Below are 27,223 nucleotides of genomic sequence, written 5' to 3' on the forward strand. Positions count from 1 at the left end.
AAATCTGGACTTATTGTCCCGATGTTTCTCATTTTAAATGAGGTAAAAATGCTCATTGATATGAAGACAATGTAAGTTTGGAAAGAATCGGATGAAAATCAATAATACGTGTCGCGCTTCGCGCTCTAAAAAAACCTGTGCAAGTTTGGGAACAATCGGATGAAAATTTGGACTTCGAACAAGGATTTCAAAATTTCTCAAATTCTTCGGAAGATAACTATGGACGTAATGGTCGGATAATGCTAAAGGGAATATACCACCTGGATAGTAATACGTGTCGCGCTTCGCGCTCTATATATGGTTCTTAAAAAAAATCCGAGGACTGCTTGACTCTAAGGAAACGGGTTGCTGGGACACAGCTCCTCCTTGATAAGCGGCTGCTTCCTTTATCGCAACTCATTGTTACAATCAATCATACGTGTCGCGCTTCGCGCTCTATATGTGGCAGGGATAGTACTTAGGGTCTATGATAGACAACCATAACAATACATAGTTAATAGATGTGTTGTTTGCATTTATTTGTTAATATAAAAACACGTGTATTTTTTTATAAGATATTTAAGTGATGTAAGAAATTTTAATTAACGTTGTCACCACGTTGTATCCATTAATTTTAATAAAAATGTCCAATTGTAGTAAAATGGATTTTAAATTGTCTACATAAAATAAAGCTTTATTATATTTATTAACCTGACTGAAAAAGTTGTCAGCCGCCGAACTGTTCCGTTCGTGCCGGAACCCGGGATTGAACCGGGGGCCTTTAGATGACTGTTGCGTAAACAACTTCAGTCTAACGCTCTCCCAACTGAGCTATTCCTGCTGACATTCACTTATATACTGCTATTTGGTGAAGTTGTGAATAGCGATCGTTATTATATGTCTATTTATAAACTAATACATTGTACGTTTTCGTACCACTACGCCTTCCGATAAACTTGCTTGCGCGATAGGTCGTCAAATATCGTACTACATTGATTCGCCACTAAATAAGCAAATTAGAAAAACAACAAAACAAATATATTTTGATTATGTTTTGTGTTATACAAAACATTTGTTTTTATACAAAACCAGAATGTTTCGCGAATTTGTCAAGTCCCTGTGATCTTTCCCCTGTGATCAGTTGTGGATCAGTTATTAATTAAAACAATTAGCTTTGCATTATTGGCAATAAATGTTGTAATAAATGTAATAGGCACAAACGCAGTACTTATGTACACTTATTTACACAAAAAATCACCACTATGCAAGATATTCTTAAAACTATAATATATACATTGATCCGTAAAATAACTTCTCCTCCCATAAGCGAAAAAAATGCATTACATATATAGTCGCCGCAATCCAGTGCGACGCCAATAATTCAGTTGGTACAAAAACAAAGTCAATTAATGAGGAATATCTATCGTCATAGGAAACATATGAATTAGATGGACCAATACATGATTCAAGAGAATTAACGGCATGCAAATTACAATAATAAGCAAATCGATTTAATAACCTGTTTCTAAAGCTATTGTTAGGAGATTTAATGTCTGCATTGAACTCTCCTAGGAATATTGTTTCACCATGCCGACAATACGTATTATATAGATCATAAAGCATGTTTAAACATTCACAATATATGTGATTAGAATGATTAACACATGGTAAATAAACTTGAAAAATGTAAATGTATTTTCTCGGAGAAATTTGCATCTGTATTCCTGCAACGTAATCACTGTCAATGGTCAATGGTGTAATCAAGTTGTTCAACTTGTTTTTCCATATGATAGCCACGCCTCCTTTACCAGTTGCGCGTGAAGACTTTGAATATTCGGTATTACTACAAATAGTGAAATGGTTATAATCAGTTAAAATAGTGTCCATAAAATGAACATTACAGAGCAGTAACCCGTGTTCTTATAGACCGCAAATGTCGACGTTGCCATCACTTAGTACATTTGATAGGTATGCGGCACTCGACATAATCCCAGGTATGTTCCAAGTCACTATGTTCAATCCTATAAGAGCCATGATAGTAACAAAATGTCAAATTATTTATTCACAAAAATAACCACCTATACCATAAGTCATTTCAGTTATAAAATACAGTTACATACATTTTCAGTGATATAACCATTCATTGCAAACATGTGTTTGCAATAGTTTCTATATAGTTTAGTTGTATATTGTTTTTCAAACTGTATAAAAAGCCTTCAGTTAAATAATATAAAAAACATAGCATACATAGTTTGTTACAATTTAATTGGTATTTAGGGTATATAGTATAAAGGATGTTCGCATTCTAATTATATACGTACACAACCGAGGTATTAACAAATTCAGTTGATTGCCAAGTACGAGTCCAATCTTTTGGAATTGATGATTTTAATCATTGTATTATATTAAACTCGGTAATCCAGTTAGATGTGTTTTCTAATTTTGAAATAATATGTGTTTCCTTAGCTAAGCCGTTATTGGAAAGTAAATAATTCATTAAAATTATATTCGAATGTATCTATTATCGAAAATAAGGCTTTTTCCATTGTGGTTTATATATCAGTTCTTATATAAAACATATGTGTGTGCATTTTTTTTGCTTATTGACCTTGTTCATTTGAATCAAAGTGAAAATAATTTTCATAAAAGCCAGATTTCCATTTCACTTTGGGTATTGACTTTATTGAATCAATGTTCATTGATGTTACTCTTATATAAATGGCCGGTTTCTGTTAATCCATGAATTAATTTTTTTACAAGATACATTATTTCATTTCAATTAAGTTCTTCACATCTAGCAGAATTATATTAAACGCAATAGGTATCTCGTGTGTGTGTTTTAAGAAAAGTGTAGTATCATCTGTAAGATGTGTGATTTTAAAATTTCGAACATTTCGGTTGCATTACACCGTAATACCTTCATATTGATAACAAGAACGAAGTTGTATGGCTAATATTTCGGCTATTAAAATAAAAATTATACCTGAAATAGGACATCCTGGTCGTATTCCTGTGTGTCTTTGGAAACATTTTGATTGCCAACCGATGAACAACATATATCGTTATACATTTTGTATACCATATTTATAAAGTTGCTCTTGAAACCGAATTTTGTGTTTACTATCTATATGCAAATGTAAACATTCTATTTTGCTGAAACGTTAATCATCATGATACATTGTGTTGTATCAAATGCCTTCTTAAAATTAACAAATACAAGCGCGCCGTCTATAGTAGCTCTGAATAATCGATTATACCCTGTATGTGTCGAATATTGCACCCAATAAGTATGTTTTTAATAAGTCCTTGCTTATCAAGACTGATAATGTTTGGTAGAGCAATTAGTTAACGCTACGTTTAAACTTGCTAAAGTTGTGTAATCTGTGTTGATAGTTGATATGCAAACAAAGGTGAAACTATATAATTAGATAATTTTCGTTCATTTTTCTCAAGTATTAGCAGTGGTATTTATGAATTCGAGAATGATGACGCTGAATCATTTTGTTCCAATAATAATTTTCATTTGCCGAATACTCGATTTCCGGAACTTGACCAACCATTTACTATTAATGAAATAATTAAAGGTATTAAGTCTTTGAAACGAAATAAAGTTTGTGGAAGTGATTGCCTTTGACTGAATATCTGTTTGAATGTAAAGATATTATATCATCTCATATATGTGACCTATTTAATGAAATTTTAAACTCTGGTGTTTATCCAGAAAAGTGGACTGATGGTATAATAATCCCTATACACAAAAAAGGAAATACTTCAGATATTAATAATTATAGGGGAATAACACTTCGTAGTTGCTTAACTTAACTGTTTACCTCTGATGTAAAGGAACGCATTGAAACCTTTTGTAACAACTTTAATATTATTTCGGACGCACAGTTCGGATTTAGAAAAGGGCGGTCCACTGTTGATGCTATATTTATTTTAATGTCTTTAGTACAAAAAATATGTTAATGAAAATAAAAGGTTATATGTTATATACGTTGATATGTTAACATGTTTTGATACTATTTATAGAAATGGTTTATGGCTTAAATTATACAAATGTGGTTTTGAAGGCAAACTGCTCAGAATTATTAAAATATGAATCATAATGCCAAATCTTTTATAAGGCATTGTTCATCATATTCAGAATATTTTAGTTATGCTGTCGGACTACGTCAAGGGAAAGTAATGTCACCTCTACTATTTTCGCTATTTATTGAAGATCTAGAATTATTTTTACAATATAGTTCTACTTCCGGTTTGCATATTGATGATATTATACTTATATTGTTGCTTTTTGCTGACAATATGGCAACAATAGGTAAATCGCCTGAAGAAGTACAATCTCATTTGGACCGTTTACTTGAATACTGCAATACCTGTGGACTTAAGGTAAATATTACTAAAACAAAAATTATGGTTGTCCGGAAACGTGGTCGTCTTTTATCATCAGGACATTGGACATATAATGGTCAACCAATAGAGGTTGTCAATGATTTTAATTATTTGGGTACAGTTTTTAATTATACAGGTAACTTCTCTTTGAACCAAGAATATCTAGCTGGTAAAGCACTAAAAGCACTAAATATTTTATTCATTAAATGTAAAGAATTTGATTTAAAACCTAAAACGGTATGTCAGTTGTTTGATGCTTTTGTTGGTTCAATTCTCAACTACGCATGCGAAGTTTGGGGCAACACAAAGTCAAAAGAAATTGAACGAATACATTAAAAATGTTGCAAAAGATTGCTGACTGTTAAACAGAAGCAGTATATGGGGAGTTGGGTCGGCATCCTTTATTTATAAATCGTTTTATAAGAATTGTTAAATACTGGTTTAAAATTCTGATAATATTATTATAAAAAGTGTATATTTACAAGCCCTGCAAGATAGCAATAAAAGACATATAAATTGGGTTACTAATGTTAAAAGGCTGTTAGACACATATGGATTTTCACATGCTTTTGATGACGTGAATTTGGTCGATGTTAATCTTTTTTTACATCAATTTAAATGTAGAGTTATTGATATGTATATCCAGAACTGGCACAGGATTGTCGACAACAGCCCGGTTCTGGACATGTATTGTGTATTTAAACCTGTTTTTGTATATGAACATTACCTTGATCCTATTCCTAAACCCCTGAGGGCATACATTACTTAATTACGATTGTCAGTTCTTCCACTTAGAATACAGACTGGTACTGTAGATATGCTTCTCAAAACAACCCAAGAAACGAACGGTATTGCCTATTATGTAACGAATCAGATTTAGAAGATGAGTTCCACTTTGTATGTAAATGTACTAAATATATCACTATCAGAAAGTAATATATAAAACCATTTTACTACAATAAACCATTTGTGTATAAATTCCACCAATAACTAAATGGTAATAACACAAATGAGCTATTAATGTTGGCAAAATATGTTAAATATGCGTTAAAAGCAAGAAATACATTTTTGAACACTAAATTGTAGTATACATAGGGTTTCCCCCCTAAACACTGTAATACTGTACTTATACTTGTTTTATCTGATCTTGTTAGGCATTTAATTTAATGTTATAACTTGCCATTAAGTAATATATAAATATATATGTAGTTTTTTTAAGTATTGTAAACCTATATCTAAACAAAACACAATGTTAAACAAAATGTTAAAAACGTGACATCATGTACGTATTTGTTATTGATGTACAAGTCTCAATAAAGTGTCTTGCCTTGTCTTGTCTTGATATTGATTTCCAGTTTCTAAATTTTCAGGATCATTTAACTTATACAGCAACGAAAAAATACATTAGTTTGGATATGCGTCAATTCTCCATTTTGGAAACATTCCGTGAAGCAGTGATACAATATTTCAAAATTGTTGATATAATTAGACTGTAAAAGTGTCTAGGACATGACTTTTATTAAGTTTTATGTTCGCTTTAACATTTGACAGTTCTTTTAAGGAAATATGCGCTTCACATAAATCAGCATCTTTTCTTTGACTGTGTTTTTAAGAATAAATTAAGGTAAAACGTTTAATCGGATTTATACAGGCTTTTTTGTATAATGATTCATAACAACTGCTTCCTAATTTAAATACCATAGTGTTTACCATCGACATTAAGAGACAAACAATGTTTTCTACTTTGTCTTGATTTTTCTTGACATATCTCGCCCTCACCCATACATTTAAGTCTTGTGCTGACAAGAGTCCCATTTGCTTTAAAGTTGTATATATATTTAATATCATTTTCTAATTGGATTAATCTTATTTTGTCCTTTTCGGTGTCAGAATCTTTTGAAAGTAAATTATTTAACTCTGTTTTGAGAAGATGCAACTTAGTTTTGCGTTCTTGTGATTTTTTAGTCTTCTATCCACGTATGTTTATTTTCACAACTACTTACTTCTCAGAAAATGTGTTCTATCTATATGCAAATGTAAGCATTCTTCAATAATGTTTTTTTTTTAACTTTAGTAAAGTATTCAAGTTTACTTGAAATTATATTATTTAATTTCAAACAACATTGGCAGCGTTTAGATAGAGTTTTAAGTTTGATCTATATAACCATATGAATGGTCGATTTTTACATGTATTGCATTATTGCGTGCGGATAATTCCCTACCACAAGAACGTTAACACATTTTAGTAACACTTTTAACATTACTTTTAATTCACTTTAAATGTGCTTTTTACAATGACGTTTGTCTCTCTGTGCAGATGTTTGCTAATACCATAAAAAAACATATTTTTGTCTTTGGTATGGATTTTTGTTAAATAAATGAAATAATGATATAAATTATTTCATCAAAATTGGAAAACTTTAAATAACTTCATTGATGCCATATAGGTAACAGCCTAAGTTGATTTGAAAAAAGCAACAAACTTTTGTGTTATCCTTTATTTATCAAGATTATAATTGTTTTGATGTAACTGAATGTGTTCTTTATAGGACTTGAGATGTTGCCAGAATCTCGTAGAAAAATACATAAACGTGAAAAGGAGGCAGTTCGAACTTTCATGAAGTCTCAGACCACGCCGGAAACTGAAACTATGTCTTCGAAGATAATAAAAGATAATCAAACGATGTAAGCATTTCACTATACTTTTTTTAAACTTCACAAAACATGTAGTCATCATGTACTTCAAGTTATTATATACATTGCAACTATAGGTTGCAACAATAGCTTATTATTTAATATAAAGAATATAAATAAAAACTATGCGTATCAACGAAGTCTTTTTGTTAGACTAACCTATGTGCAATGTTTGGAGGTTGATCTTTTCGAATTGCATTTTGTATGTCGTTGTCACATTCAATCAACATCTCCTAATAAACCCAAGTGTAAATTTTTAAGAAGCTGTATTACAACTTCAAAAGATTTAAAAACGTTCCGGTATCATAAATAGGTCATCAAGCCTTTAATGGATTTTAAACATATATGTTTTAACAATCGTTTGTTCTAAAACCATCAGACTCAGGCGTTAAATGATTTGTGCGTAACATTCAATATTATTTTATTTTTAAGATTTTTAATCATTCTTATGCGGTCTAAACTAGCCTCACCCAGGGGTCAATATATCGATCTATAAAGTAAAATCATCGTATAAAAGTTTCTTATGTCACAAACCAGACGTCTGAAATCGTTGGTGTAAGTTAAATTAGCCGTATAAAGTGTGTTCAAATCATCGAACTAAAGTCAATACAGGTTACGGGTTATATATCTAGCACGTCTGAAAACAATACTGGGTAACTATTGGTTTACCGTGATATATGTTGTCCTTCCGTCGCCTTCAAACAACATTGTCCTTAACCTCGCAGGAATTTTCATAGACATTCCTATAGGAAAATTGTTTACATCGTCCCATTTTGATGTCAAATAAGGCCAACTTAACCAAGTTTGTTTGTTTAAAATTTAAAGTAACATTATCTCCTTCTTTTAAACCAGAGGACGCATATATGTACTATTCGTTATATCAGATTATGTTGTGTGTTTTCTTCTTTTACATTTTGTGATAAAACTTCTCTATCTAAATCCAGGATTTACCACAGTGAAAATACTATTATCGTTTTAAAAAAATTAAAATATTGTAATGCGATCAAAATTAAATTCCATATCAGCCCACAGTTATATTTTATAGGTCGAAATTTATTGAATAATGACCGTGTGTCTACTATTCTACAATTTGAATTTATCTGAACCTTGCTGAACAAATGTGATCCCGTGCACATGCATGTAACATCATAAATATAAAATATAAAAAGTTTTCGCAAAATTGTTCACTATTTCTACGTGTGACATAAAAGCGGAGCATATTAAAATACATTATAATAAATATATGTTAAACGAAGTAATTGATTAACGGATCAATCTCTCAGCGGAGCAAACTTATGGTCAAAATTGACCTCGCCCTAGGGATACCCAGTTATACGTTGATTTATATAGGGGACACATTTGAAAACTTTCGCGGTTGAAACAAGAAAATCCAAGGCTTTCATACTTGAACAGAAATGTCATATGTGTGTGAAGCGTTATCTAGAGATACTTAAAATGTTTGTTCATAACTTGTCGATGTGTCCAAAGTTGACAATCCCAACAAAAAAATCAAAGAAAATCAACAATCCTCTCCAAAGACAAGAGGATTGATACTTGATATGCTAATTCTGATCGCAATGGCCAATACATAGGTCTCACATATTTCTAAAGACTTGTTGACATATCAAATTCAAAAATTATATTTTTATAAACGACAAAGATCGTGTTTTATGCTATATTTGTCGTTTTCTAGAAAATATGTTGAAATCTTGACCTGATGTCAAAACTTACAACGTCTAATTTGTAACAAGAAAAGTAAAGGAAGGCAGTAATATTAATTTGTCTACTCACTGCCATGACATCAACTTTGGTTTAAAACATTTTTATTATAGCCCGATTGTATCAAAAAGTAAAGATTATGGAAGAGTTATCGAGTCCACGCCCTGGGTAGAACCAATGTATAGTGCTTTTGAGGGATATCAAAAGAACGCTCCCTCGGTTGGGATCGTACCCGGCATCTCCCTGTCGCTAGAATCATATTAGTTGTAAGGCGCAATAACTGAACCAACGAATTTTCAATCAATTAACAATTTTAACATTAATCATGGTCTTTGGCGATCCCATATCTTTCTTAATAAAGCCTTTATTGGCAAAACAATTTGAAATATAAACTCAAAAACAGCGCTTCCCAAACGTGAATATTCTTTAGTAGGCATTTGCTAATTTACATTAAATCATTTCTATGGAATTAAAAGTTGTCACGATATGGGATTGAAGATGTCAATGAAATATACAGACATTTGATCCGTAAAATAACTCTTAAAATTGTATCTGAAGCCCATTTCTTTGATAAAATCGTGTTCTGTTTAAATATTTATCAAATAGTGCCACCACCCTCAGAGGAAACATGATCAGGGTCAGAATGGGGACATTCTGGGTTTAAATATATTTTGTTTATCCCTCTGATCGATCTAGGACCATATTTGCCCTTTTGTTTTTATATTTATATATAACAAACAAAATATGTTTATGTATTATAAGTCACATAGTGTTATCATAAGTACTATATACATGTGTTTCATGTGTGTTATAATAGCAAGTATAATGTCGACATGCGTGTTATATCAAATAGTTCATACTAAGAGTGGAGAGGGTTTCCAAAACATTTACCTGTTAACCTATAATTGTCAACGGTTCAAATAACCGGTTATATGAACAATCTTAAAATATTTCAATACTGCTTTCAAAGCTAATATGAATCGTGCAAATACTCTCTTTCTGACGCAAGTTTATATGTGGGGCTTGCGCTGGTTACATTAGCGCCCATATTATGTTCTGGTATAAATAAGGAATTAATAATATATTAAAATGTAATAGACTTTTAAATTTCTGTTTTCGAGAGTATTTAAATATATTGCGGAAAAGAGAATAACAAACAACAAAAAAAATCAATTCAACGCTTTACTATAATGTATCATTATTTTATAGTTGTAGTCGCCGCTTACATTCGCATAGTATCGCGTAGTGCATTTTTTGTAATTAATAGTGTATTTGTCTATGACATTTTGATTTTCGTATGTTTCAGATTTACTTAATGTAAAAATCTTGATGTTGTTGTTTAATATCTGGTCGACGTAAACATCGGTCGACTTTGCATATTGAAACCGTATCATTCTTTTTTCAATAATTTAATGTTTCGTGTTTGAAGTATAACGTCTATAGCCTTGTTATGATCGCTATCTTTTTATTTTATATTAGGCCTGAATGATAGGTAGTGTAACATAATGTTCATTTTAATTTACAGAACGTTATAAGTCGACGAATACCACAAGAATATTTCATAAATGAAAAACTAAAGACACACAAACAAGACAATCGCGTATTAAAAAAATATCCACGCTTGAAAATATATATATTCACAATTAAATTTAAAAAAAAATGAAATTGAGTGAAATGAACATAAAATACATTAAATTATTGTTACAATAAAGTTATAAGAATGTTTATAAGTATAACGATCTGAAATTATGCTTACTAATTATGCTTTAAAACATACCACGGTGAACAACTTTGATATAAATATAAAAACAACCACATTTTATGTTTAATAACTGTATAAGTGATGTATTGTAACGAAATTAAATCAATTGTTCGCTTTTTTCATTTATACTTGCTAACTCAGGCGGTTGTGGTGGCATAGTTAATAACGAAAATTACTATGAATACTATTAAAGTCTGATAAAGCAACAAATAATATTACTTTTGATTATATTTTTTTGCGAGCAACAGCCGTGTACGTAAAATAACAAACACAGAAAGCGTGCTAATAACGTCTCGATTAACAGGCTCAAAATTACACAAAGGGCTCAAGATAAATGTTGAAAATGGAATAATACTTATTTTTGTTTGTTATCCCAAGCTCGTCCCAAATTGTGAAACTAAAGTACTGGTTCCTTGTGTGGGGAGTTTGTTTATTGACCCGTTATGGATTTCCGTAATCGGTTTGTTGCTAATAGTATAAGGGCTAATGGTGGTATTTCGAACGATAGAAATGAACTGTTTATTTTATGGTAAAATGCTTGAACAATATTTTTCGAAAACCTTTGCTCTAAAACTGTATCAGTGAAAAAATCATTCAGTAGGTTGAGTAATTAGCCAAGTAGCCTGTTGGATCCCAAATTAATACTCATATTCTCAGTTCTCGTTTGAAATACACATCAAAAGAATAGAAAGAATATAGTATGGTCGTGTTGTGTTTGCAATATTTGTTTATTTAGCAATATTTTAAATGAAGTGTTGTCTAGTCCAACACTATAGTTAGGAAGACATTCGATTTTTACAAAACATATTACATATAATATTTCAGGGTTGATCTGGGGCATAACAAGGTACGTAGTTGTAGATGCCACTCATTACTTGAATTCGAATGTTCTAATAATACTTGTTCGATGGCAACTGCTTTAAATTACATATAATATATTTTTCTGCACTTAATTTGTAAAACGCATGGCTTTTGTTTTGTTTAATTGTTGTAATGCCTCCGTTTGAATGGGAACTGCTGAATATGCAAGGCCAATTTCGGTTTACATAAGCGTCGTTTTCACTCTTGAATTTTATTAGAGATCCCGATCGATAGGGATTAAAATATGTATAATGTTCAATTCAGTATGTCCTCGATGAAGACATAGTAGAAGAATTGAGAAGATCAATGTAAGTTATACATTGTTTTCTAATTCGTAAATAACGCAGGCTAAGCATGACATTTATGAAATCAGCAGACATGATTTAAGTTACATATATAATCGTTTATAAAATCGCGTTTGTTTTTATTTCAGGGCAGCTCATCAGACAAAAATGGTAACCGGATATTCCACTATCCTCGTGAATCTTGCTTAAACTCAGAATTTTAGTGCTTAGGTTATCTCGGCAAAGTTTTTTAATGGTTACGGTCCATGTAAGAAAGATTGCAGTTTTTCACTATATGACTAGTATCAATTCTTTTCAAAAATCAGCCCAATCATTATACCACTTGTATCATTCTTTCTATTGATATATCGACCGAGTTTGAAAATGCCTATGGATAATTTACAAAAAATGCTGTCGCAGCGGGTTAGTTTTTTGTCCTTTAATAATTAGACATTGTGAACGCTACATATTCAGATCAGTTAAATACATAGGGTGTCTCTGGCGAGCACATTTGGACATTTGACCCTCTTGCTATTATGCTATAAGTTTGAATTATCTATTTAATACTTGGACTATATATTTTACATATTTATTCCCGATGCTTAAATCTATCAAACCAATTCGTTTAAACAGGAATATCCCCGGTATAAAATGTTGATAATCATAAACTAAATATATATTCACGGCTAAATGTTGGTTATCGTGGTAATAACAAATTCTTTGAAGTTCCGCTTCAAATAAATTATACCTTTCTTCGTTCGGAGTGATTTAAAAAAAAACGTAACATCAATATACTATTGTCAATTAAAAAGTAACTTGAAAACAGTCAAACGCGACTGTTTAAGTTTTATTCGGCGGATATATCTGTATCGGCTATGTATAGGTAATTGGTAGTTTTTAATATAATGCATGAGTGACTGTGATGGAAATAGCATAACTAATCTTTTATGAATCTATCATATTAACCAGTTGTTGAATACTGATACGTTATTATAAATAGCGGTTGTAAGTTTTTAATAGATTCCTCTTTGTTCATTTATATAGAGACAAACCAAAATCACCATGAAATTATGCATGATTTGTTATGTTAGAGAAAAGGACCGTATTTTGCCCAACACATGTACACGTTATCATTTCTGACTCAAATATATTGTATAAATAAATTATTTGTTATGATGATACAAAAAACCCAATGCGTCACCACGAGATCTGGAGTATTTGTTTAATTTGTTATGTTATACTGTCAAAAATGTATTATGTTTTATTATATAAATAAACATTTATTTGTTTCTATGTTTAATATTGATACTTATTTAAAAGTTAATTTCGGTCTCACTATCTTTAAAATTTTACCTCACTAAATGCACTTGTACTCAATAATTCGTCATTTCAATAGTTAAAAACGAATATGTTTACCTTAAATAAAATGTAAATGATGGATGAAAACTGCTAATAACATGAGGTTACTTGGTGAAAATTGATTGATCATAACCATTGGCTGATATTGAAGGACATTTGTTTCCTTAGTTATCTTGATCTAGTAATTTCGTTATATATTTCTCCGAAAACATACTATTCGTCAACCAAATGGTACGGTAATCTTCAGCAAATAGCCCGATTCACGTTACCTTTGATATAAAGCTCTGTCGATGCTGATATTTAAGAAACAATGTTCACTTATTTGTACGAACCAAATAAAAATAAAGTTGAAATGTCGATAAACAACGATACTGCGAATGCATATTATTCACTTCATTGTATTCACTAAAGAAGGATCTTTTGCAAATACCTTTTAAACACTTGCAGGTCAAGCCTCAAAGGCTGTTTTAAGCTTAACTCATATTTAATAAATTATCCAACAATTTCAATACTTACCAAATTAGAGTTGTTTGATCATCTTGTTTTACCAATTTTAAATTATGGGTCAGAACTATGGGGCTTAACCGAGTCTATGGCACTTGGAAGAGTTCACCTTAAATTTTGCAAAAAACTACTTGGCGTGAAAATTCAAACACAAAATAAGTTTGTATATAGGGAACTTGGAAGAACATCCTTGATAACTAAAAGAGCCATACATGTAATACGGTATTAGTTGAAAATTATACAGTTAGAAGATAATGCAGTATGTAAAGTATATTTATAGCCACATGTGTGAGAATTTAATAAATAAACCAAATGAACATTCTTGGGCAAAATCTATATGTAATCTGTTGCAAACCTTAGACTTCCAATATGCATGGCTGAACCAAGGTGTAGGTGATAAAAGTGTTTTTTATCTTTGGTAAAGTATAGATTAAATGATACATTTATCCAAAATTGGATGTCAGAACGTAATGATTTATCAAGAGCAATAAGTTACAGGCAGTTTTGTAAATTTGAATTCCAACCTAACTTAAAAAAATGTTAGCATAAAAAAGTTTAGATCTGATCTCTGTAGGTTTAGGGTTTCATCCCAGAGATTAGAAATTGAATCAGGCAGATGGCACAAACCTGAAGCCATACCATTTCAAGATAGAACATGTCAACATTGCAATGTCCTTGAGGATGAATATCATTTTTTACTATAATGCTCTTTATATGATGATATTAGGAAATTGTATATAAATAAATATTAATGGAAAAGACCAAATATGATACAAGTTATTGAAATAATGCAATCAAATAATACAAGTACCAACATAAACTTAGCTATGTATGTACATAAAGCATTTAGTCAAAGAAACCTGTATAAATATTATTATGATAAAATATATATAATGCGTTACCCAAACTTGACTTCTTGCTCTCTACTCTAGTAGATTCGTCTTTGTTGTGTTTGATGTTACCATTATAGCATTGATTTTGAAATAGATTATAAATGTTGTAATCCAAAAAAATGTGTCCGAGACCTTTTCATGTATTGATACATGTACTTTATTTAACAAATTATAAAATTCAATACTGATCACATGTCATGTCTTTATATTTGTTTTGATCATGTGTACTCATCGACAGTTTGTCTAATGTATATACTGAATAAACCATATTAGATTCTTAAATGATCTTCAAACCGTATTTGCAATAACAGAAAGATATATTTTAAAAAGCAAGGTTTGTAAGTAGTTGAATGTTAAATGATTACTTTTACAAGGATAATAGTAAAGGGCTGATTCAGAATAAGATCGAGTATACATTTAATTAGTGCTGAAATTGTACAATACATGTTTTTTTATTTAAAACATGCATCTTTTTTTACACAATTCATACCTGTTAAAACTTTATTTAAAATGTATATGTGTATATTCATTTACTGCATAATAAAATCGATTCTGTTGTAAGTCCTAATTTTGTTGAATAATTAATGACTGTCATACAATGTCATTTGTAAATTGTAAATATTTTATAGTATAATGTGCTTAAAACGAGAAAATCGCTACAAATGATATATCGTGCAAATCATATATTGTGTTCAGCGAATTTCATTGCACACTTAACTTTTTTACCTATTTCATAACAATACCGATGTGTCAACAGTTTGGAAACTTTATAAAAATGTACGTTTACATGAATAAATTTTCGTTTTGTTTTTAAATAATGTCAACTTGGTGTGTATTGATTGCTAATTAGTTAACATGTTTTGCAGGCTTTCCTGAACGATGAACTAAGAAGCTTAATGTACGTAAACAATTGTTTTATATACTTATTATGCCCATTTATGCTGTGTGTATCTTGGTACGGTGCACAAACTATTGTTTAGAATAAACGCACCTTCGCCAAAGCTCATTAAAGAAATAAGACTCTAGAACAAAACATCAATGAAGCAAACATTGTTTTGTTTATTAAGTACATATTAAAATTGTTATTGAAACCGTAGCACACATTAGTTAGTAAAATCTTATAATATAGACGTACACCATTTAAATACTCTTTAAACACCGCACTGCTTGAAAACAAATACACATGCGTGCACGTAAGGTTGGATTTAAAGAAAACATCAAAACGCTGTTAAGAGTAGTAAAGGCGAATGGCGATAATTATAAAAGATCTGTCATCGAGAGACAAATGTGATAACCTCGCGTATACCGTTGTGCGGTCGTGTATATACGATTATTATCATATATCATCACATAAGTCCCAGAATACAAATACTTATTCGCGTTCTGAAAGACAAACGTTAACAAAAATTAATAAAATGCATGCAAAAACAGCCAAACAAATCGATGCGTCAGCTATCTGGCTTATATGTTTGTCATGTCAAGAATCAAATGACAAAAAGAATAAATAAATTCTGCGCGGCCCATATGAGTTGGTTTTCAAATTGAATTTAATCAGTTTTTTTGTAGATAAAAGAAAACAACATTGCAACGAAATTTCTCGAATAAGAAAAGAGGCATTTACAAATATATTGAAGTCATTTCTAACATACATATGTAACAGCCAGATTAATATGAATATAAACTAAATTTGAATTGTTAGGCATATGTTAGCCACTGCATCATGATAAACTTAATATGTGTCATCACCATGAACTGTGGATATGCAAGACCAGTTTAACGATTCACTTTTTCCTCAGTTATGAAACCTTGAACTTGGTAATGGGAAAGAGAATAATGCTCAATGCTTCTGGAGCGCAAGTCAATAATGCAACACTTCATATATGTCAACACTTTTAAGTGGCGATATGAAAGTCACAATAATTATTCGCCGTGAGCCTTTTGAGCGTTTGAAGATTAACATCCCAGCAGTCTGGTGTGTGCCATAGTACTCACCTATTGGCATGGCTGAAATGACTGTTAAAATGAGCTTGTTAATGTTGATGGAATGTCACTAACACGTTGTTTATTTGTGAAGATCGAGATTAATGTATTGTATTCTATTTGCATGGAATTGGTAATTGGTTTTTCCCAGACAAAGTACAAACATATTGCTAACTTCTATCCGTTGATATTTCAGACGTGATGAGTTCAAACTCATACATCAGAGTTTCGACGCGCTGAGTAGGAAAGTAGCAAAACTAGAGACAAAGGTAAAAGTATTACCCCGTAGGAAGGGGATATATTGGAAACACTCTGTAAGTCGATCAGTCAAAAAGTCCGCACAATATAGTTTTAATTTGTGGCGCATTTTTTCCACTTATCAAATTAAAACTTACATGACGTTACTAATGATGCATTTTGTTTGACCATCGAGCACACGTGTCAGATTTATTAGCCTATCAATGTAACTGCGTTAACATCCCCGCAGAGTAGGCGACATGAGGGTCAACTATTAAATGTAAAAATTTTGTTGAGCGGTCAACTTTCATATTTATCAAGAAATAGAAACTTACAATATATACTCATCTTTAATTGTAGATTGGTAAGACACTTTGCTTTTCACGAATAACTTGTTCCATGAGTTATATACTTTTAAACTGAGCCATAGCAAGACAATGCCAGTCTAGGTTTGTGGAGCGAACAATTTGTGAATGTGTCAAGCAATAACAGTTTAACTGCATTTATGCCATTACCATCTAAAGCATTGTTAAGACACCTCTTTATATTTTAATAATCCACGTTTTCCTGATTTATTTCTTTTGATCATAGCTGACACAATGATGCGAGGATAGTTGTAATGTTTGTGACAAGCCCTTATTCGACGTTATAATAAAACATATGTGAACATATGTAAATATTTATTCAATACTACAAAGGAAAACTTTGCAAAGCATTTATTATAATTTTCTATATTCCTATTGCAAATAATAAGCATAACTGTTAAGCTTGATTTTTGATGGAGCTTACACCATGTGTGATACGTTGATATATATATTAATGGTTTTGGAGAAATTTTAAATACTCTTTCACAATTATTTGAATGCATCTGACAAACTGTGGTACATATAGTTACACAAATCGTTGTGTAATTGGTTATTGAATGCAACGGTTTGCGTTCTTGTTTTTGTTTGGAATTGGTTTTTTATTCGCAGAATCGAAAAAATATCACATAAATCCAGTATTCGTATATTATCGGCCCTCTACCGTGTCGTGATTTTACCGAAAAACCCTCAAAAAGTGCTGGGATATTAACAAAAATTCAATTGTTAGAAGTTTAAATTTATTTGATCGTTATTCATGACTATTACGACGATCATTTAAATGATTTCCGATGTTCATTGGAAAGAATGTGAAGTTTATTCAAGGACTGATGCTATGAGTTATCAATTACTTAACACACAATTTTGTTATTTATTTTATTAAATGGTTTAAATGCCGCATTTTTTTAATACAATGTACACATATTTTAAGAACACAATTAGCGAGAGTTTCCTTTTTCTATTAAAATACTTTTTTCATAAAAAGCTCATGCGTATAATATCAAACCTTCTTAACCAATCAGAAGGACCGATATTGTAGTACAATTGTGCATGATACATAATACAACAGGGAGCTAAGGTTAGCCAGTGGTTTGTCAAAATAATGCCGATTAAAATGCAGTTTTCGTTGTTATGTCCAAGAATACACGTTTAACAATATATTGACTTGTAACACACGCGTGTTTTTGTATTTTTTCACTTCCAAAATTCGTTTGTATTTATTACGAGGGCCGATACTTCGGATAGACATGCCAATAATTTTTAGACCATATGCCAAATATGTTATAATAATAATTACTTCATGATAGATAATATAATGATAATAATAATAGTACAATGAATACAACAAGTTTAACGCTGTTGAAATAATACTTTCATGCATAGGTAAAGAATAGAAATATGAGTCTGACAACAGAATACTTCTAATACCAAGATTTGAAAAAGAGCATGTCAATTCCTTTTTACAACAGTTGTTTATCGCTGGAAAAGACAAAATATATGTATTTTTAAGTCAAATCGTCCTTCCGCAGAACTGGTTCAAATTTTAAATTATTGGCTCAAACAAGCATAGAATTTGATCATGAAACTTGGTAAACCCCTCATCTACAAGTTTCCGTGTGTTTGTCTGGTGATCTTTTCTAATGGGATTTATTGTTTGGTAAATTGACTGGTGCCATGTGTTTGTGTTTTGAGCGCTTAATTGATTGTTTTGACATTGACCCATTTGGGTCTGCCATTGAAACGACCATACATGTGGATCAAATATGAGACCCATCTGGTACAAACGCAATTGCGAAGTCCAAAGTAGACAACTGGGACCCATATAGCCCCAATATGCACATACAAATATGGATTCCACATGAGGTCCATATTGTATAGTTACCAAGTAATAGACCACATCAAGCCTAAAGAGAGTTATTTGCTTAAATGTTGTCATGTTATTATCAGGACTCTGATAACATTCGTTTTATCTGTTTTGCCTTTTTGTTGATATTAATATGCTATCAGACAAGATATATGCTCTATTTGTTATCTAACACGTAAAAATACAAGAGGCCTTACTACTGTTAAGATATCGCATTTTAAGTATGTTTGCATTGGCACTTTACCCAGCGATCCGAAATATTGTTAAGATATCGCTTTACTAAGATTATCCAGTAAGTGTAAGGTAACTCAGACCATGTGTAACATACTTGCCCAAAAATTACATGAATTATGCTAACATATGTGGACAAGAATAAACAAGTAAGTTGGTCAAAATGTATCTGCGTGTTTTTGTTTGTATTTGTCTATTCATGCAAGCCTTCTATGCGTTGAGTTAGATATCAAATACATTTTATCAACGTGGATGTTTTTTCGTCTTCAGGTTGAAGATAATTACATTAAGTCGCAAAGACGTTGAAAAGAATTGTGTATGTGGTACTCGCATGGCAACTTTATATATAAGTGGCCACATGCTGATATGCATCAGGAACATGTTGAATATGAACATTAAGCAAAATAAGATGATGATACTGTGATTCGTTAAAGGTGACTTACATGCTAGGACATGTCACACAACTGAACGCTAAATTCAACATATATTTAATATAAATTAATAATTGCGCTGTGTTTTAATATACATGCAAATGTAATAAAAATTAGCAAATGTATTGCGATTTTTCGCCGAGAACAGTTATTGCTGAATCGTTGTAGACACTTACCACTTAGGTAAATCTTATTCTGTATGGTTTGAAGCCCCAATCCCCTAACATGTACAACACAACTTTACATCCTTCAAAAATGGATATGTTACTAAATTCGACTAAACAGCTGAATTTCAATTAATAAAAAATTCATTAACATATACTTTCTTCATATGCGGGTGGCAGGTTAACCATCTAAAATGAACCGTAAAAGCGCACTACGCTACTACCAATTATATAATTTGGAATAAATTCCATTCTAACCATTCGCTATCGATTATGTGCTTCTTACATTTTCTCCAACCAAAACAGTTTTAAATTAAATAATCGTTATTTTATTTATTTAAAACTAATATTATTGAATATTGAAATAATTATTGTTCGTGGACTGGGGCTTTAAACGTGTTTATATATTGATATATTTTTGCTATCTATATACTTTGATGTTATTCAAGTATGTGTGTGAAATTTGGGAGTGTAAATGTTTATTGTTTTTTGTGGTTATATACACTAATCCATTTTTTTCATTAGCAATGCGTTGCTTATAGAAATACTTTAACAACGAATTTGAACATAACATTTTAAAGTTGTCCATATAATTTGTATTATAATTCTCAATTATATATAGCTTTCTATATTTATATGTGTGTGTATTTATAAATGCGTATTAAATGGTTTGTTAACATAAATACGACACATAAATGATTGTAAACTTGACAACGTGTGTATCAAAACAAAAAGATTTGACCAAATATGTCATGTTGTGTGGTTCTGTAATTTCTTGGCTTTTGTTCGTATATACAATATCGTATTATTTATGATTCAATGGAATGTATGCTGTTGTTGGTAGAAAACAATTGTTTTGTTTGTGTTATGTACAGAACTATACAGATATACAGTTTTCTTTCACCAATTCAATTGTATACTTCACTATTTTGCATATATTATTTAAAATATTATATTCAGAATATTTAAATAATTGGATGCATAAAGCTTTCATGATTCAGTAAAAGCTCGTCCGATTGCACTCCTTATATTCTGATACCCGTAAAGGCAACGTAGTGTTAATCCCTTTTTTCTAATATTGTATGTTTATTTCTGATTCATTGAATTATCCACCTTATATTAATTTATTCGCTTACACGTAGAAAAAAAGAAAGGATATCTGTAAACAACTTCCTTTAAGAGTTATACTAAAGACGATCAACTATAATTAAACAGTGTTTGCGTCTAAAATTTACATACAGATCCGTATGAAACTTTCCGAAGGTCAAACGGGTCTGTATGGAATTTTGAAACTGATATTTTTATTTTTTAATGAACAAGTAGTTCGTCGAGGTGAATGGTTTTTAAGCTATGAAACGATTGAACGATTAAAACAGATAGCATCAATACATATAAATGATGAAGAGTGCAGCTATATTCCTGTCGATGGGTGTCTTGCGCTGATCCAATTTGGTCTTAGATCAGATATCAATAATCATAAATATAGATAAAATGTGTGTTAACCTCACTGATTTTTTTTCCATACTCCAATAGAGCATTTGTATACAATTCTTGAACGAAATTTGTGCTTATGATGTATACGTTAGCTTGTATGTATGTTGTTTGGAATGTGTATGCATTCGTTTGATGTTAACTTGTGTGTTCAGTTTTCCATTGATTCTTAACGTTATGTTCTGTGATGGAAATGGACAGTTTGGTACTAAATTGATAAGTTCATGCCTATATCATAGCATGTTTAACCGTAATAAAAAGCTGCTATCTATAATGTTAAAAACGATGATACGTAATATTTGTTATATGTTAAATGGTAAGCGTGTTAATCTCGAACAAAATGTGGAATCAATGTGTAGAGTACTTGTTAACTTTATTTAAGATCATGCTTTACTTTTATTTTAACATACATTTGTCTGCGTGGTAATTCATATAAGTGGCCACATGCTGATATGCATCAGGAACATGTTGAATATGAACATTAAACAAAATAAGATGATGATACTGCGATTCGTTAAAGGTGACTTACATGCGAGAACTTGACACACAACTGAAAATTGAATTCAACATATATTTATTATTAATTAAAACTTGTGCAGTGTTTTCATATGCATGTAAATGTAAAACAAATTAGACAATGCATTGCGATCCTTCGACGAGAACAGTTGTTGTTGAATCGTTGTAGACACTTTCCACTTAGGTAAATCTTATACTGTATGGGTTGAAGCCTAAATCCCCTAACATGTACAACAAAACTTTACAGAAATCCTTTCAAAATGGATATGTAACCAATAACGACTAAACAGCTAAATTTAAATCAATACAAAATTCATTAACATATAGTTTCTTCATATGCGTGTGGCAGGTTATACATCTAACATGAATCGTAAAAGCGCACTACGCTAGTACCAAGCATATAATTTGGAATAAATTCCATTATAACCATTCGCTATCGATTATGAACTTAAAACATCCTAAATTTTCTCCAACCAAAATAGTTTTAAATTCAATAAAAAATCGTAATTTTATGTCTTTAAGAATAATGTTATTTAGTATTGAAATAATTAGTTTGGATGGACTGTGGCTTTAACAGTGTTTATATATTGATATAGTTATTTGCTATCTATATACTTTGATGTTATTTAAGTATGTGTATTAAATTTTTGCGGGTGAATGTTTAGTGTTTTCTGTGATTATATACACTTATGCATATTTTTTTCATGCGCAATGCGTTGCTTAAAGAACCACTTAAACAATTAATTTTATCATAACATTTTAAAGTTTGTACATTTAATGTGTATTATAATTCTCAATTATTATACATATTAGTATAATTGTGTAAAAAGTAAAATGAGTAAAACAAACATTTTTTATAAATGCGTATTTAATGAATCGTTAACATAAATACGACCCCATAAATGATTGCAAACTTGACTACGTGTGTATCCCAAAAAAAAGGTTTGATCAACTGTGTCATGCTGTGTGCTTTTATTTTATTGACTTTTTTTCGTATATACTATATACACGTAGTCATGTTTATGATTCAATGGAATGGGTGCTGTTGTTGATACAAATTAATGTTTTGTTTGCGTTATGTACACGAATATGCAGTTATACAGTTTTATATATTTTAACCGGTCGAATTTTCTTTCACTAATACAATTATATATTTCACTATTTTGCACCTATTATTTAAAATACTATATTCAGAATATTTAAATAATTGCTTGTATAAAGCTTTCATGATTCAGTAAAAGCTCGTCCGATTGCACTCCTTATTCTGATACACGTAAAGGCAACGTAGTGTTAATCCCTTTTTTCTAAGATTGTATGTTTATTTGAAATTTATTGAATTGTCCAAATTTTGTAAAAACATTTGCTTATACGTATAAAACGAACGAATATTTGTTAACAAGCATCTTTAAGAATTAACCTAGAGATAATCAACTATAATTAAACATTGTTTGCATCTAAAATTTACATACAAATCCGTATGAAACTTTCTGAAGGTTTAACGGGTCTGTATGGACTTTTGAAACTGATATTTCATTTTTTTATAAACAAGCTCGTCGATGTGAATGGTTGTTGCATCTATGCAACGATTGAACGATTGAACGATTGAAACAGATAGCATCAATACATATAAATGATGCAGAGTGAAGCTATATTCCAGTTGATGTGTGTCGTGTTCTTCTCCAAATTGCTTTATTTTTATTAAGTTGATAACTTAGTTAGTTTGTTATGTAATCAATAATGAAAATGCTGATATATTTAAGTTCATGTCCTTTTTGCAGGCGAGAAAACATTGGAATACTTCTCTTTGAATGAATAGACAAATTAACGTGATTATGTTTAGCCAGCGTACAATTTCTCAGCGGAATTAAGATATTTGTAATGACAACCTAGCAGTTGTTTGTATAAATGTCTTCCCTAATTTTATGTGATTGTCAAAGATTGTTATATCTTTTTTAAAAATATCGTTTGTCAACATGTAATTGTGTATACAATTCCATTATTGTGGTTTTTCGTTGTATAGACAAAAAAGAGAATTGATATTTGATGAAACATCAATAATAAATAAAATCACTTTAAAGTTTGTGCTGACAATAATGTCCGCGTTTTATTCACTACCCTTTATTAATAAACTTCCTATAATATATAAATCAATTATAATTATATAATCGTACGTGTTGCTTGATTGTTTAAAGTTTTAAATTGTCATAATAAGGTGTTGATTTAATATGTTTGTATCACAAAGGTCTGAGTTCAGATATAAATAATCATAAATAAAGAGTAAATGTGTGTTAACTTCACTGAATTGTGTTTTGTTCCATATCCAAAAGAGCATTTGCATACAACTCTTGAACAAAATTTATCTTAATGATGTATACGTTAGCTTGTATTGATGTGCTTTAGCATGTGTATGCATTCGTTTGTTGTTAACGTGTGTGTTCAGTTTTCCATAGATTCTTAATGGTAAAATAAACGTTCTGTTCTGTAATGTAAATGGTATTTAAATTGTTAATTTCATGGCTATATCATAGCATGTGTATCCGTAATAACAAACTGCTTTCTATAATGTTAAAAACGATGATACGTAATATATTTTGTATGTAAAATGGTAAGCGTGTGAATGTCGAACATTATGTGGAATAAATGTGAAAAGTATATGTTAACTTTAAAGACTCTTTATTGAAGACCATGCTTTACATAATTTTTTACATATATTTTGCTGCGCGGTGATTTATTTAATATTTGGCAACCGCTTAAACGTGTTTATTGTTACTAAAATATGAACATAATAACCTAACATTGAACATCAGTCATTTTGCGTACGAATTTGAAATCTCAATTCTAGGTTCATACTGTCATGCGATAAGCAGCATAAGCCACGATTGGATACACGTAACTGATCAGTATCGTTCGTTCGTACGTTATGATACGTATGCGACCTGTTTACGATTTTACAATAGCTTGACCTAAATGGAATCATCTCAAGTTTGAAAACGAGAATATGATAATCATTGGGAGTGTGACGATCATCAAGATGTTTTCCCAAATTCAGTTCTTTGTTATTCGAGGAGATACGGTATCAAACGTTAATCAAATATTTATGCGCTCTTCTCCAACACGATCAGATTAAAGATTCTTTATTTATACAATTATAGTGACGGTTTTAACTATTAGAGCTAGAAGTTCGTCTGAATGCATTTAATACAGCGAAAATTGACTTTCGACACCATTTAATCTTGAGATTGCAATTTATGAAACAGAAAGTGACGGTTTTCATGTATAATGGCGACAGCGCTAACCAAGGTGTGAACGTTTCACTAGAAAAGTTATACTGCGCTTTGTAACGATTTAATACAATCGTACAAGATTTAATACATGAGTCACTTTTATCGGAACTTCTTACCAATCGTTTCAATCGTGTAAATCGTGCGAACTCTCTGAAAAGTGCTTTGTTTTTTGCATTTTTTGGAATTACACATGTAACACATAAAACTGCGCTGAATTGTCAATCTGACTCGTTTTATAAATTCTTATCTAATCGTATTGTAGCGTTAAAAAGCTCGAATAATATTATCTATCGTACCTCTTCATCGTGGCATTCGCAGTAATCTTTTGAAAAAAAAACAACAACAACCTTTTTGGGACTGTATGATGCGATCACGTGTATTTATGAAGTAAATGGTCATGAGAATAAAATAACAATTATTAAAATACTTTAATTCACTGAACAGAACAGAACAGAATAGTTTATTACGACTTAAGCATATACAGCTCGTCGTCATAAACATACATAAGCAATAACAGCATGCGTTAAATTAAATACAAAACATACATCATTTCGAAGAAATATCAATTAAAGGAATGAAATACAACATGTTTTAGTGAGGACGTCACATGGATGAGGTTACTACATAGTGATTACAAAATGTAAAAATGTAGTTTATTAATTGCAACACGTATAACATAATTATAAGCATATTGTCTTTGTGAAAAACATATAATTTATCCTACATATATAAGACATTTTCTCGCATTTTAAAGCATTTTAAACAAAACATCGCTAGTTTTCTTAGCACTATTTTATTTGAACTATTAAGTAGTTCTATAAACTTGAACATATTTGGGCGAGATCTATAATACTTTGGAATAAATGAATTCCTAACATCAGCATAGTAAGGACATTAAATAACAAAGTAATATTCATCTTCGATATCATTTAGGTTGCATAAAACACATTTTCGTTGATCTCTGACAATGTTCTTGTGTCTACCCGTTTCAATAAATAATTTGTGAGACGACAAACGTAATTTAGCAATGATATTCCTATGTTTTTTTATTTTCAACAATATCCAGATACGCAGATCTTTCGAATATTGGTTTTAATTCCTTATATAAAATCATTGAACTAGATGATGTTACACTTACATTCCAGTTAGTTATATACTGATCTCGTAATATGTTTTAAGTAACGGAATTAATTGATTAGAGTTCACGGATTCGGGAAATAGCCATACATCGTGAAAACCGGTTTGGTTGAGAATGTCCCGTACTCTCGATGACCAATTGTTTGTGTTATTTTTTGGTTCAATTTCTAGTCTCTGTGATAGTAAAATGTGTTTAAGAATACAATTACTCTGTTTTACTGTATATAGTTTTAAAAAGTATCTAACGATCCTAACATATCTGTCTAAATACAAGGGGAATCGACCAACTTCGGTATATAGCTATAATGAGTTTGTTGACATCTTTACATTTAATAATCTTTAACAAAATTTACGATGAACGCGCTCAATGTTTTCCGCTTTCATAAATCCCCAAACCTCACAGTTATAGTTTAAAATTGATGATACATATGCATTGAATAAATTAAACATGATATTTATAGGTGCGTTCATGTCTTTTGTTAGAGAGAACAAATAATGCATTGCTTTTAAAGCTTTGCCATACAGTGTATTTGTTGCGGCCACAAATGAGCCACCGCCTGACATGACAATTCCAAGGTAATTAAAATTGTTAACAATTTCTATTTCTTGACCGTTATAAGTCCATTTTAACGTTTTACTAATTGTGCCTCCTTTCCGGAATACCATTACCTTAGTTTTTTCAATGTTGACTGTTAAATTCCACTTATCGCAGTAGGTTGCTAAATTATGTAATGACTCTTGGAGACCCTCCGGTGTTTCAGAAAATAAAGCCGCGTCGTCAGCGAATAATAATAAATATATCGATATTTGATCTAGAGATATTCCGGCGTTTATTCCATTTTGCAAATCGAATTCGATGTCGTTAATAAAGAGAGAAAACAATATGGGCGAGGTTATCTCTCCCTGAAATAGGCCGACGTTACTTCTAAATAAGTCTGATAAGCTACCCATGTGTTTAACCTGTAATTTAACTTCATCGTACATGGATCGAATAAGTGTTAAGAGTTTACCGTCGATGCCCACATTAATCATCTCACTCCATAATTGGCCGCGATTGATGACGTCATATGCCTTCC

The 27,223-nt window shown here is 30.8% G+C and overlaps 1 protein-coding gene across 1 annotated transcript in view; it reads left to right on the top strand.

Annotated features, from left to right (window-relative positions):
• The window catches only part of LOC127845626 (transient receptor potential cation channel subfamily M member 3-like), a 42,899-nt gene extending 18,694 nt beyond the window's left edge, over nt 1-24,205 (top strand). The window contains exons 10-16 of the mRNA XM_052376635.1: nt 6,924-7,059; nt 11,375-11,396; nt 11,675-11,718; nt 11,844-11,865; nt 15,317-15,348; nt 16,627-16,699; nt 19,395-24,205. Coding sequence (XP_052232595.1) covers nt 6,924-7,059; nt 11,375-11,396; nt 11,675-11,718; nt 11,844-11,865; nt 15,317-15,348; nt 16,627-16,699; nt 19,395-19,430 — 365 coding nt within the window. The 3' untranslated portion in view covers nt 19,431-24,205. The remainder of the gene's footprint in view (nt 1-6,923; nt 7,060-11,374; nt 11,397-11,674; nt 11,719-11,843; nt 11,866-15,316; nt 15,349-16,626; nt 16,700-19,394) is intronic.
• The last annotated feature ends 3,018 nt before the right edge of the window (nt 24,206-27,223 follow it).

Source organism: Dreissena polymorpha, chromosome 9 (assembly GCF_020536995.1).
Source record: "Dreissena polymorpha isolate Duluth1 chromosome 9, UMN_Dpol_1.0, whole genome shotgun sequence".
NCBI lineage: Eukaryota > Metazoa > Mollusca > Bivalvia > Myida > Dreissenidae > Dreissena > Dreissena polymorpha.